Below are 13,166 nucleotides of genomic sequence, written 5' to 3' on the forward strand. Positions count from 1 at the left end.
AATGGATCAGTAAAAGGGGAACAATTTATTGCGTAATATCATTGTTCGTATACAATATTTAATGGTAGACAATCCAAACATTTGTAATTGTCAGAAATTTAGGCTTAAGTGGCATCAGTTTGCATGCGTAGTTTATAATATGCCTGTATACTATAAAATTTAGATATACCAAAATTGCATCAAAGATAAAATTCCCATCATATCTGAGTTTTGGAGGTAAAATAAATCCATTTGTTTCATGTTTTGGAAGGGACATGGTTTACCAGTTTTGTTCAAGTTTCAGTTTTTATTGTCATTTTTCTTTGGGAAGCACAAAATGCAAAGAAAACCAGGGATCTGGTACTGCATTCATTTTGACCACTTGAGGATTCAGCGCTTGAACTTCAATTCCAGTGCAGGACTGAGGTGCAGCAGCTGCACCTCAGTCCTAGCAGCTCAGAGCTTTCCAGGAAACACTGCTGAAGAAGGGATGACACTTGATGTCACTCACGCCTCCACCTCCAGAACCCAAGCGGTAGCCAGCATCAAACTGAAGTAACTGTGGAGCAGCAGAATGGAGAGAGGAGATACTGTAAGATAAAATCACAGTGTGTGTGTGTGTGTGTGTGTAGGATTTAATGATGATGAACACAATGTTTTGAAGAGAAGCCCTGCATGTGTTTCCAGCCTTAAATCTAACCTCAGTGAGCAGAGACGCAGCTGCAGCGCTCAGGTGGTTGGGGATGATCAGCTGGGTGTGAGAGTGGATTCCTGCAGGGTGGAGCTGCCACAGAGGCTGGAGGCACAGTGAGCAGACACAAAACCATGACCCAGTGCCAGAGTTTACAGGTGTGGTGCAAAATGACAATGTTGCAGGCTTTACTCTGTTAAAAAACCTCACGCTTATAAAGCCTTTGCTTACCATTCCTGTTAGGAGTTCAAACAGCAAAGACCCGAGACTCCACCAATCACAAGCCTCTGTGACCCTGGACACGCCACCAATCTCTGTCAACATACAATCAGGTGAGTTCAGTTGTATTCTTGTGCAACATTTTTTGTTCGTTCATTTTGATGTCAATGTGCAGCACTTGATCTCTTAGTCAGAGTAACGTGGACCAGCTTAATCTTGCCACTAGGTGGCAGATTACACTAAGAAACAGCCACTGTTTTCAGATTACAGTAACAGGCCAGTCACCAGGAATTATGGACAGGGGGACAAAATTTTACAATTTGGGCCCCTCATTCACACATACTTCAGCATCACCACCTACCGCTGGCTTTAATGCAAAGAAAACAAAATTTCAAATGAGTTCTTGAGATGAATGATGAATGAGAGTCTAAATCTATTTCCAAATCCAGTCTTATAGACCCACCCAGGCCATGATCCGCTTTACATACATATTGCCAATATGATTACAAATCACAAAAGATCAAGTCAGTTATTTCAAAACATAGAAAACTTAAAAAAAAAAAATAAGACTGTGATAATTATATTCCTCATTTTAACGCCCTAAGAACAATTGGAGATAAGTAAAATCACACACTGATTTTATGAAATTACACCAAGAAATTAAATGATACAATTAAATCATGAGTGAATAAACACATGTACTTACGTCTATCACCATTTCCAAAGTTAGAGTGTTTATAATGTGTTAACAATTTCAAGACTATTTAGGTACCCCAGTATGCAAATATATATATATTTAAATACAACATTTTTAAAATTGGCAATGCCACTTTTTCCCTTCCCAAAATCTATGAACTCCTTGATAACGAGCCCATCATTTTAATCAGCTGTGATGCAGCAGGGAGAGGGCTGAAACATGCAGGACTTGTGGTACTTGAGGAGAGTTTTGGGAAACGCTGGTGCAGAGAGTAAGATGTAGTGGCATCGATCGCCGCGGTTGCACTTTTACTGTATGCCAAGTGTGTATACTCAACTGGCTTTACTTGGGGGGCACTTTTGCAAAATGACAGGGGGCCTGGGGTCATTTGCAGCACTTACATGTTTCTAGGATTTTAGGACATTTTTTTCAATAAACAAGCTCTATTTTAATGCTGTGTCATGCACTCTGGCACCTTATGTATACTAAAAGTACAAAAACATTGTCTGTGCCCTCTTTGACCCCCCTGAACAGAAATGCATATTTTTTACCTGGAGCACAGTACATCTGTTCCATGGCTTTGGAGCTGATCTCTGACTGAACCTCACTCCACTGTCCGAAAAAAGTCAAACACACCTTTCCTGTGAAAACATTATGTTTGATCAAAATCAAAAAAGTATTAGTTTTCCACACACAAACTTTTAAAGGCATTGGATGAACTCACCGTTGCTGGTGAGCAGAACATTTCTAGGGTTGAGGTCCCGACACAGGATGCCTTGCTGATGCAGACTTTCTAGTGCCAGCAGGATCTGAGCCCCCCAAACACGAACCTCTGCCTCTGGAAGCCCCCAACAGGTCTGCATGGCCTTCTCTGTCGACCCGGAGGACTTCACAGGGATCGGAGGCAGGTGGCACCATCCATCCACCTCTATGATCTGGTCCTCCCCCTGCCCCTCCGAGCTCCCTGATTTAAGGAAAGCATCCTCTTTGCTCCTGTGGGGAGGAGCTCCAGGAGGGCCAGAGGAGAACCAGCTCAAAAATGATCGCTCTTTTCCAGGTGCCACCTTCTCTGTCGAACTCTGCAAGTCGCAGGCGTCCTCCACACCCTCACTGGATTGTGTTTCCCCCTTCACCCCTGAGAGGGCCAGGGGGAGCCCTGAAAACGTCCCCTGTTTTGCTGCGATGCTGTGGCAGAGGGGGGCAGAGGAAGGCCAGGAGCTGTCCGAGGTGCTCCTTGTGTCTGTGTGCTCAGAAAATACTGCTCTGTCTGTGCTCCTGATGACTACCATGCCGTTTCTTTCCTCTGAAGTGGGGCTGCTGTCCTGCTTTGAGTCTGCAATCACATCTGCGGAGTTACAGCTCAAAACAGATCCTTGGTGAGAGCCGTTGGTATCCCATGATGCCCTGCCACGGATCTGGGTTTGGCAATGGAGAGGAAGATGCAAAATGGCAGGGGAGGAACTCAGACCATTATTTTCACTGTTTGGCGATTTTATGAATGAGGTCTGATTTGTATGAGGTGGTGTTTGTCCTAGCGTGCTATTTGAATGACTGTCAGTCACTGCATAGGGGTTTATTTGCTCACAGTTTTGTGCTGGATCCGCGGCTTTCCAAGCCGCTTCAAACTCAGAGCTGCACTCTGTGAGTCCCATCCCAGCTTTGTTTTTATGGAGTTCTGACATGACACCGAGAGCCTGACTGACACGGGCACAAGAGAGAGGAAGAGCGGGCTGTTCCTGAGTTTCACTGGAGTGCAAACACAAACTGGGAGCTGGTGGATGGATGCGGGCGTTTACTTTTGTCCTAGATGGGCCTGAATTCAGACTTAACCGATCAAGCTTGGTATAAAATGATGCTGCGGAGCGTGTGTTCTGCAGACAACCCGTCTCCTCAATGTAGGAGTGAGTCCCACAGCTCTCCAGTTGCTGCTGGGTCTCATCCCATGAGGTGGCAAAGTCCATGTCCGGGCTCTCATCGATTAATTTCTGTGGAATCACTCCTGCGCTCCCTTCGCTTTTGTGCTGGTAGTCTGTGCTGATGGTGGGTGAGGTGTGGCTGGTCTTCAGTTTGATGCTGTGCTGGCCAGAAGTGAAGCATTCTGGGTGTTCCTTGGCCTTCTCGTTCCTAAGCTTGAGCAGCTTGGAGAAGAGCCTCCCACCTAGGAAAGAAACATTAGATTAGACATCGGTGCACATGCAAGCTTCAATATCAGTCCGACATTTCCCAGCTGAGCACTGAGGACAGAGCAGTGACAGCTTACCTTTGATATGCTCAAGATGCAGGTAAACAGCATCCTCGCTGACGTAATATCTTAGCAGCTTAACCATGTATGGCACCCCCTGAGGAATGATGGTTGGCTGGTCCCTGCTCTCCCAGCTCGACTTGACCAGACTCTGCAAGAACACACACTCTCAATGACTATTGTTTTTAGAAAATGCACATATTAAAGGAATAGTTTGGATTTTTTTCAGTGTATGAGGTAGTTATCCATAGTCGGTGTGTTACATACAGAAGATGCCAGCCAGCACGTCCCCAGTTTGGAGAAGCAGGCTGGAGTACCGACACAGAAGCCAAGCAATGTACTGTTGGAGATGGGGGTGGCAGCAAAACCTATTTCAGCCACCGAAAAAAGTCCCATCTAAAAAAATCCATATCTTTTTAAGTGTATGCTTTATTTAGAGTATTTTCACTGCTTTACCTTAATGTCAGACAGCCTCTTCCTACAGGAAGGCTGTTCACGACCTCAGTTTCTATGCTCTTGTCAAAGCCACAAGAATCCGTCTACAAAAACAGTTATTTTAGCTCACGGAGCATAGGAGCTGCTTGTGCACTGTTGCTTTGATCAGTTAGTTAGTTTGCTTTATTGTGTGATTTTGGTGTTTAAAAGGGTTAGTTCAGATTAACCAAAAGTCACACAATAACACAAACAAAATAACTGTATGAGGCAGTGGAAGAACAGCAGCTCCTGTGTTCAAACACATAATGGAGTCTGGCCTTCAGTTCCCTCACTGGAAGTCGTTGTCTGACAGCAAGCTAAAGCAGTGAAAATAATCTAAATATAGCCTTCCCCTAGACTGATTTTTTTAGGTGGCTACAATTTTTTTTTTTTTTTTTTTTTGCTGACCTCTCCACAGCAGTACATTTCTTAGCTTCCATGTCGGACTCCGACCTGCTTCTCCAAACTGGAGGCGTGCCAGCTGACATCCACTGTGTAATACACTATGTATAGGAACCTCATACAAACTGTCCCTTTAATATTAATATTAAACCAGACATGGTTAACAGAAAAAAAGACTGCTTGGATTGCCCCTTTAGAAATTACCACGTCTCTCTGGTCACTGAAATCTGAGGTGCACTTGCACTGCCTAAAAGGGTGAGAGCTTTCAGGCAGATCAATGCTGGATGATACTCAGGGAGACAGGATGGAGAGAGCTCCCATCGACTGTCCTGCCACAGAATACAAGGCCTGGCTTGCCGCCAGACGACAACCCCCAAAACATCTCTGCTATCAATGGAGCTGTCTTTAATTTAAATGTATTATACTCTAGACTGCACCTCTGGTTTCCGTCAGTGTGATACTGTGGAAGAATACTCACCTTTACAACAAATGTCTCCTTGTTGACCATACTTTGGACAATCAGGACCTTTAATCAGGAATAAAAAATTAATAACATCAAAGAGTGTCAATAAAGAAAGACAACACTGATATGGAAACACAAAGGTGGTAAGTGTTACAGCATTACCTTATCAGTCACTCCCACCACCTTGCACATCTCCAGATCCTCCACAGGCGAACTCAAGTGTCTGATTGGACGGAATCTCAGACTGCTGTAACCCTGACGATGAAAGCCGCAGACGCTGTTAGCTACAACTAGTGCACTAGTATAGACAGTAGATAGTAACAGATAGTCAACAAAGCACATTGTAAACAATACATTTTTTACACAGTATTTGCAATGAATAAGACTCCAAGAAAACTGCAGGTCCACTTTTACTTTACATTCCTCTAAATCAAGGCTGAATGCTTTTCTGTTCGCTTCTGCTTTCTGTTAAATCAAATATTGATTCATTTCTTACACTGCACTGTAACTTTATTTTTTTGTATTTTATACCTGTCATATTCTATTTCACATTGTTTTTATTTCCTGTATTTTGTACCTGTCATTTTCTATTCTGCCTTGTTTTTATTTTCTGTATTTTATACCTGTCTTATTCTATTTTACCTTGTTTTGTAATTTTTGTATTTTATACGTCTTGATTATTTTACTTGCTTATATTTTCTACTCTCGCTCTTAAACGCCTGTTTTTAAGTTGCATTCAAATGTTCTTTTTTAATGTGTTTCTTTTGCACTCTGATGTTTTTATATAGATCACTTTGTATTGCCTTGATGCTAAAATGTACTATATAAATAAACTCTCCTTGCCTTTGTGTGAGACAGACAGGTACTGAATGTTTCATCTAATGTAAGAAGCATTAAAGGACATGCTCTGTTATGTTCTTCAGCTCTTAAAAGGTAAAATGAATGCTGACATTTTAATGCAACTTACTGAATATAAGACTTAATGTGAAAACTAAAAATGCCTCAATCCTACACTGGAGTTACATTCAGTGTACATTCAGAGACATAGGTGTAGATTTCAGTAAGGACACAGGGGACACAACTCCTTCAATATGTAGAACATGTGTATTTGTCTAAATAAAATTATAAAAGTAGCGGAGGACTTAGAGCAATTTCCACCATATACTGATGCAGGAAAGGTTAACATTTTGTAACTGACAGTAGAGTATGACAGTCTTACCCCTAAATGAGAGCTCCCCTTCCCGAGGTTGTCCTGCAGATGTGTTATGAAGATTTCTTCAGCTCTCTTCAGATACTGAGTTGTCTTCCTCTTCACAGCCTCCCTACGATCCTTGTTTGGGTCCACTGTAAAACAGATAAGCTTTATGAGACACCAGTAAAAACAAAGACAAATGTTGTAGCTGTGTGAAATGACGAAATCTAACAGTCCAGTTAAGACTCTGTCCTGACTAAACCTTAGCCTTTATCTCAGATAAGGTTTGGTTCCACACCACTAACTAATCAGACTGTGGGGGAAATGTGTGACCAGTGAGGAAATCTGTGGTTAACCTTTGGTTTCTGACTTCCTGTTTTTATTCACATGCTCCCATCACATGTCTTGTGCAAACACGCCTTTTGGAATTGGTCATTATCACACAGCATTATACTGTATACATGTGTGAAAGGCTAAATGTGATTGACTTACACTGAACCCCATTCAGCAGCAAGTCCACACCGTTCTTATAGTAACTGAAAGCTGCCTCATAGTCCTCGCTGACCTCACTGTCCAGTGCCATGCGGATCTGCTTGGCCGCCTCCACCAGGTAATCTCTCTTTGCCATCGCTGTCTTGTTTTGGACCTGCTGAGGACCAGATGGGCCTGAGCACAGAATAAAAAGTTAGACATGATTCAGCTGGACTTAATTTCGACATGGCAGAAAGTCGAGGTTTGAACAAGCTGTCTCTTTAAACAAAACAGAAAGTGAATCCTAAGCCGCTGTGAGTGAATCACACGGCTGCTCTCGAAGAGTTTTCTCACCTTTGTTCCTTTGTCTTATCAACAGCAGGACACATCTCTGTCTGTTGTCACTGGGCTCGCTGTGTGTCTGCCCCCAGTGACTCCAAGGCTCAGGTCTTTAGAGCACAGCATGATTATCTGAGCCAGCGGAAACAAAGAGTTAACCTCCAGACCAGCACAGGAAGTGAGCACAAGCATGTGCCTACTATTTCTGATGAATGGAAAGAAGCACATTTGCAAGATGACAGGGAGATGACTCAGAGCACTGAGGCACATTGTCATGTGTCTCAGGTAAATGACAAAGTGGTGTATCCCTACAGCCTGATGGAAACCTAAAGATTACACTGGAAAAAGTGTCAATACACAAAATTTTATCATTTTATCCCAATAATATGCTGCACTGTAGATACACTTATGTGACACCAACCCACACACTATCTAAAATCACATGAAGTGGATTATTTTGGTGGAGGCTAATGCTGACTTAAAAAAAATTCCCATTAATGCAAAATATATATATATTTTTGCTACAGACTGAAACAAAAACATCATACATACACACACACACACCATCCTGGTTACAGTCATGGAGGCGACATCCTCTCTAAGGAATGTTATGAAACACACAAAGCCATCTTCAGTCTCTTCCATCTTCTCAACATGCACTTCCACAGCCAATAAGTTCACAATCCACCATGATAAATAGATGAACAAATAGCACAGGATGCACGCTCACTGATACACACACTGTACCTGATGTGAGGCCAGCATGTCCTCCACCCCAGAAGCAGCATCAGCAGCGGCAGCAGCAGCAGCCCGTGTCTACAGCAGCCTCAACACTCATCCCTGGAGCAGGGGAGGAGGAGAGAGCTCAGGCGAGGCTGCTGATTGGCTGAGCATGATGTCACTTTAGGGTACCATTTCACACAAGGCGCTCACTTCCCCCCTCTCATCCTAACAGATGCTGGTCGCTTTAAAGAGACAGTACTGTTTTTGTGTGCACTGACTGAAGGCCATTTTCAATCCTGACTTCTACTTCCAAGATGGATTGTGCTTAGCTTTTAGTGTTGTTGAATTCCACATCAAAAGTGCCCAGTTTGTGAAATTATAAGCTTTAATATTTCTTTGACGTCTGCCGTCAACTATGAATACAGGGGTCACAGTGCCCAGAAGCCATAATCTGCTGGGTGTTGGTACCAGATGGAGCCAGGCTCCAGCCACAGCACAAAGGAGAGTCGTTACTTCCCCAAGGGAGGGCCGGCTTACAGAAGGGGGTGGAAGCTCCAGCAATGTATCAGATGCTGCAACCTTATCCAAAAAAAAAGATAGCGGGGGGGGGGGTTCAGGTCAGTTCAAAGGAATAATGCACCCACAAAAATGAACATTTGCATATCTATTATTCACCCTGTGTTACACAGCATTTGTGAATTTGTTTTTCTCATATGCCTACACAGTTACAGAAGAATCCAAAAAAGGAAAAAAATCCTCGTAAATTGAAGTCATAGGGGTCCATGTTTAACAATAGCAAAATTATAAACAAACATCTCCAAACAAACAGCCCTTTCCCTTTCCTTGTTTGCTTTCTTCAAGGTGAGACTGCATTGACAAAAACAGTAATTTTACCTTGCGGAACATGGGAGCTACTCTCTACTGCTGCCTGGATCAGTTAGTTTGTTTTTTATGATTATGGTGCCCCCCGTAAAACCTTTATGCAAGAACTAACTTCGATAGGAGAGGGGTATTGGACTCTCCCTTCTCCAACACAGCTGAATTAAATGGTCAGTCTGTCATCAGGCAGCTTCAGGAGTTTATCAGGAGTTGATTATTTGAATCAGCTGTGTTGGAGCAGGGAGAGATCTAAATCATGCAGGGCTTGTGGTACTCGAGGAGAGGTTTGGGAAAGACTCTTTTAAATGGTTTCTTGGGAGTCAGCAAAGTTACACAAACTACCAACCAGCAGCTCCCATATTCAGTGAGGTAAAATGACTGTTTTGTCAATAGAATCTGACCTTAAAGAGAGCATAGATAAGATTTTGATATAGTTTTGCTGCTGTTAAACACAGTCACCTTTTACTCCAGTTCATCAGATTTTTTTCTCCAATTTTCCATTCATTTTTGGTGTGGTGGCATGCAAGAAAACAACATTTTATTCATGAATTCAGTGCAACACAGGGTGAGTAACGTATACAAATAGTAAAAAAAAACACAAGACACTGATTTGAATGCTCAATTTTGATTTTATTCCAGAAACAAAAGTATAGAACAAAGTGCAAAGATAGCAGAGAAAGTCAGTAATGATGATCATTTGTATCAATCACAATACAGCAGATCAATAACAAGAGGCATCATTATTTGTTAAACCTCACGTTGTATGACGCATAATAGCCGTTACTGTACATGTAAAGCCTCTGATCAGTGGGATTGTAGTGCAGGTTGACAAATTTCTCTTGGAATTTCTGAAGGGGAATACTCATGTACTTCTCCTCTCCGGTCTTGGTGTCATATGAGTAATAGATTTCCTCTGTCTTCAGATCCCCTGGCCTGGTTGCATACATAACTCCACAAACCATGAAAGCATTCCCTACTTGAGGCTTGAAAGCACCAGTGGTCCATTCATCCTCAATACCGAATGATTTTTCATCGATTTTAGCAATGACAATTTTACCCTTGGCCTCCTCTGTGGCATACATTACCCACAATCCTTTCTCATCAGCTGAAAAGTCCAGATACTGGTTTGGTGAATAGGTGTAGGTGAATCTTTCGCTTGCTTTTGTGAGTTCTCTGTGACTATAAACAGAGTTGGTCAGATTTAATTTGGACATTCTGAATGGGTTGGCAGCCTGGTAATATACAGCGTTACCATGGACAATGTAATTATTACCAGTGCCTTCGTAGCCTTGTGGCAATGCGTGGTGCGTGAAGGAGGATCTCTGAAGGAGTTTGTCATAATTAGAGTACAAGTAGAATTCATAAACAGAAGGACTACTGTACGCACCGTACCAGTACATTGACTCATAGCCTCGAACTGGTTTGGAGTCTTTACCCCAGCCCCCATACTGGTATCCTGGGATCAAATGAGCATTCACTTGGATGACTGTAGGCATGCTGACGCTTGTGATTCCTGTGTGATTGCAGTTACCTGTGAAGAAAAGAAAACGATCACCGTCACATGCAACCTGCTTGATGAGCTACTGGGAAAAAAGGACTGGCTGGTGAGTCTTACCAATATCTGGCTGGATGAACTCCACCTCCTTCTGGCACTCTTCTAGCTTCTTCTGCAGCTTAGCAAACTCAATGCGGATCACTTCCAGGTTGCTCTTGTCGAATGTCTCCAGTTGGTTCACAATGAGGGTCATGTTGTGGATCTGGCACAAACAAACACAGTTACTATTATGACAGGTAAGGCGTTAAAAGCAGTAAATTCTTGGTCTTGTCTTCTCACCTCCGTATACAGACTGTCGAGCATGGGTGAGGAGGAGTTGAGGGAGTCTTTGAGCTGAGACACCAGAGCCTCAAACTCCCTGAGCTCGATCCTGAGCAGCTCAAAGTCTAGCTTGATGTAGTTGTCAGGACTGCTCTCCATCATGGCCACTCTCACAGTCAGGTCCATCAGTGCCTCTAAGAAGATATCCAGTTTGCCTCCGTCGTGTATGAGCTAAAAAAGACGCACTCATCAGAATACTGTGAAGCAGTTACTGTCAGTTGCATGTAATGATGAGGGATGTGAGAAGTCTGCTCTAGTCGCTCGTCTATAAAGGTCGCAATTAAAATTTCATTGTAATAATTGTTGCATGTTCTAAAGATTTATTTTCCTGAAGAATATTGTTTTCAACAAATGTTATTTGTCAGCTTTTATTTAGTGAGCTGGTTTCATGTTTTGTATGAAAATGTCTTAAGTTCAAAATGCACAGTGCAATGTGACATATATTTCAATAGAATCTGAAATTCGATTTGGCTGTTTAAAATCTCATTAACAATTTCAAAAGGCTCTTATACACATTTTTTTTGGACAATGTTTTACTGTACAGACTAAAACGGTGCTCAGTTGTTTGTTTAGTATTTTAGTACATTTAAACTATTTGACCAGTCTAAGTATTATCTTCTGTTTATAGGTAAATTAGTTGTTGGGAATATTCCCAGTGATAATTGATTTTTTAAAAATCTTTTCTCACTTTTTTTTACACTTAATTAGATTTTCAAAAAAACAAGCAATACATTGCCTAACCATATGTAATATGCAAATATACACAAGACAAAAAAATAAATAAATACAATTTAATATAAATGAAAAATATGAAATAAAAAAATAAATGCGTAAGATTGATAGTGTATAAAAAATAAAAATGGAAATGTTTTTTTCCTGTAACTATTGGGAACTTCTGCTAGGTTTCTTTGCTTCTTTCCTTTGCTAGTGCTGATTGTTGAGTCCTTCTAGGACAGAAAAGCTGATGAGTCCAATCAGAGTCATAGGACACACCTTGGCCTGCTGTGCCTCATGCACATAAGAGCAGCAGCAGGCAGGCTTTGCCTGGCAGACATCCTCACCACATTTTTGCTTAGCTTTGCTTCCTTTGTTTTTGCAGCACAACATTTCTACAGCACATTCTCGCTCATCCACTCCTTATCCTACTGACTCTACACAGTTCTCCTACCTATTTGTGCAATTTGTTGATTTGTTTGGATTACTTTTAGTAGCTAAATCATTTTATTGGTTAATTTTACCCTTGTGTCTCCTTCTTTTGTCCACCCCAAGAGCTGGGTTGTGATCAATGTCCAACTTCATCCCACCTTATAGCCATCATAAGATTTTATCTTTAATAACATAACCACAAAAGAAGCACAATGCAAATATATTCTGTATCAGTTTTTACTCCAAAGGATCTGTGGCTGCCCATGATTCTTGGCAACATTTTTAATGACTGATCATTACAAAAGTGTCTTATATTTGGTATTAAATGTTACATAATGACAAGTTACTTAGGAAATAGTAAACAAAATGAGAATGATTTTTTTTCCCAAGTATGGTAACACAATGAATTTGATTCACGCTGTTAATGCCTACTATAAAGATAGCCCTAAGAAAAAATGTACAGGAAGATACAAATATAAAAGTACCAACCAAAAAACAAAGATAAATGAATAAATATAGAAGGGTAATTACTGTATTACACAATGCACAGGCAGATAAGTTTGAAAATAGATACATTAACATATATATCAAAAAACATGAAGTAAATTAAAAGCATAATTTACAGTATCCATGTACAAATAAAATTTTGCCTGTATAATTTACTTTTATAATACTTTTAAGTTGTTTATATTTATTGCAAAACATGAGGCTCTGGATTTTTTTAATTCTGTTTGTAATCAGCACAGAGCTTTTTTCTTTTCTTTTACTTGTGATACTTTTTTTTTCATTTGGAGCTCTTATTTAAAACTTCCAAACAACATGAAAAACACAGGGGATTATCTTTCATACTTACTTTGTTCATTTGGATCTCAACCTCCAGCCTAAGATCAGTGGTAACTTGCTGCATGTGTTGCACTCGATCAGCAGGGAAGGTGCCGTCAGGCAGGAACACGCTGCAAACACACTCTGCTCCTCCACCAGATGTGGTCACATTCCCTGACTCCCAGTCTTCCATTGGCTGTAAATACACTCAGTTACTTTATTTAGACATTACACAGAATACTATTTAATGAGGAATAACAGCCATCTTTAAAACTTACAAGCCAAGCCAGTGCAGGGCTCAGTGTGGAAAAGAGTAGCAGCAGAGTCAAAGGCATTGTGTCTATACTGGTAGGATGTCTCAGTTATTCTGGTCTATGGGTTTTACACCACTTACCGGCCAAGAGAGAGCATGTGACATCATCCCACAGTCATAATTATTTTATTTGCATCCTTGAGATCAGCGCAGGTGTGTATGTTTAACACACTATCCTAAAGATACTGCGGTTTTATGGTTTATGATCAGGGTGTTTTTCCACCAAGAAGTTTTAGTG

General features: G+C 41.3%; 2 protein-coding genes across 2 annotated transcripts; both read right to left on the bottom strand.

Annotated features, from left to right (window-relative positions):
* Nucleotides 1-2: 2 nt before the first annotated feature.
* On the bottom strand, nt 3-7,343 carry rps6kl1 (ribosomal protein S6 kinase-like 1). Its single transcript, XM_042500867.1, has 11 exons — nt 7,185-7,343; nt 6,852-7,025; nt 6,387-6,511; nt 5,330-5,422; nt 5,183-5,230; nt 3,847-3,979; nt 2,311-3,744; nt 2,138-2,227; nt 902-984; nt 680-775; nt 3-538 (listed from the first exon to the last, which is right to left on the bottom strand). The coding sequence occupies exons 2-11, from the start codon at nt 6,985-6,987 to the stop codon at nt 428-430; spliced, it is 2,349 nt and encodes a 782-aa protein (XP_042356801.1). The 5' UTR covers nt 6,988-7,025; nt 7,185-7,343; the 3' UTR covers nt 3-427.
* Nucleotides 7,344-9,511: 2,168 nt separating this feature from the next.
* Nucleotides 9,512-12,950, bottom strand: LOC121953673 (olfactomedin-4-like). Its single transcript, XM_042500868.1, has 5 exons — nt 12,894-12,950; nt 12,647-12,811; nt 10,606-10,818; nt 10,387-10,528; nt 9,512-10,302 (listed from the first exon to the last, which is right to left on the bottom strand). The coding sequence occupies exons 1-5, from the start codon at nt 12,948-12,950 to the stop codon at nt 9,512-9,514; spliced, it is 1,368 nt and encodes a 455-aa protein (XP_042356802.1).
* Between the last annotated feature and the right edge of the window lie 216 nt (nt 12,951-13,166).

This window comes from Plectropomus leopardus, chromosome 14 (assembly GCF_008729295.1).
Source record: "Plectropomus leopardus isolate mb chromosome 14, YSFRI_Pleo_2.0, whole genome shotgun sequence".
In the NCBI taxonomy this organism is placed as follows: Eukaryota; Metazoa; Chordata; class Actinopteri; order Perciformes; family Serranidae; genus Plectropomus; species Plectropomus leopardus.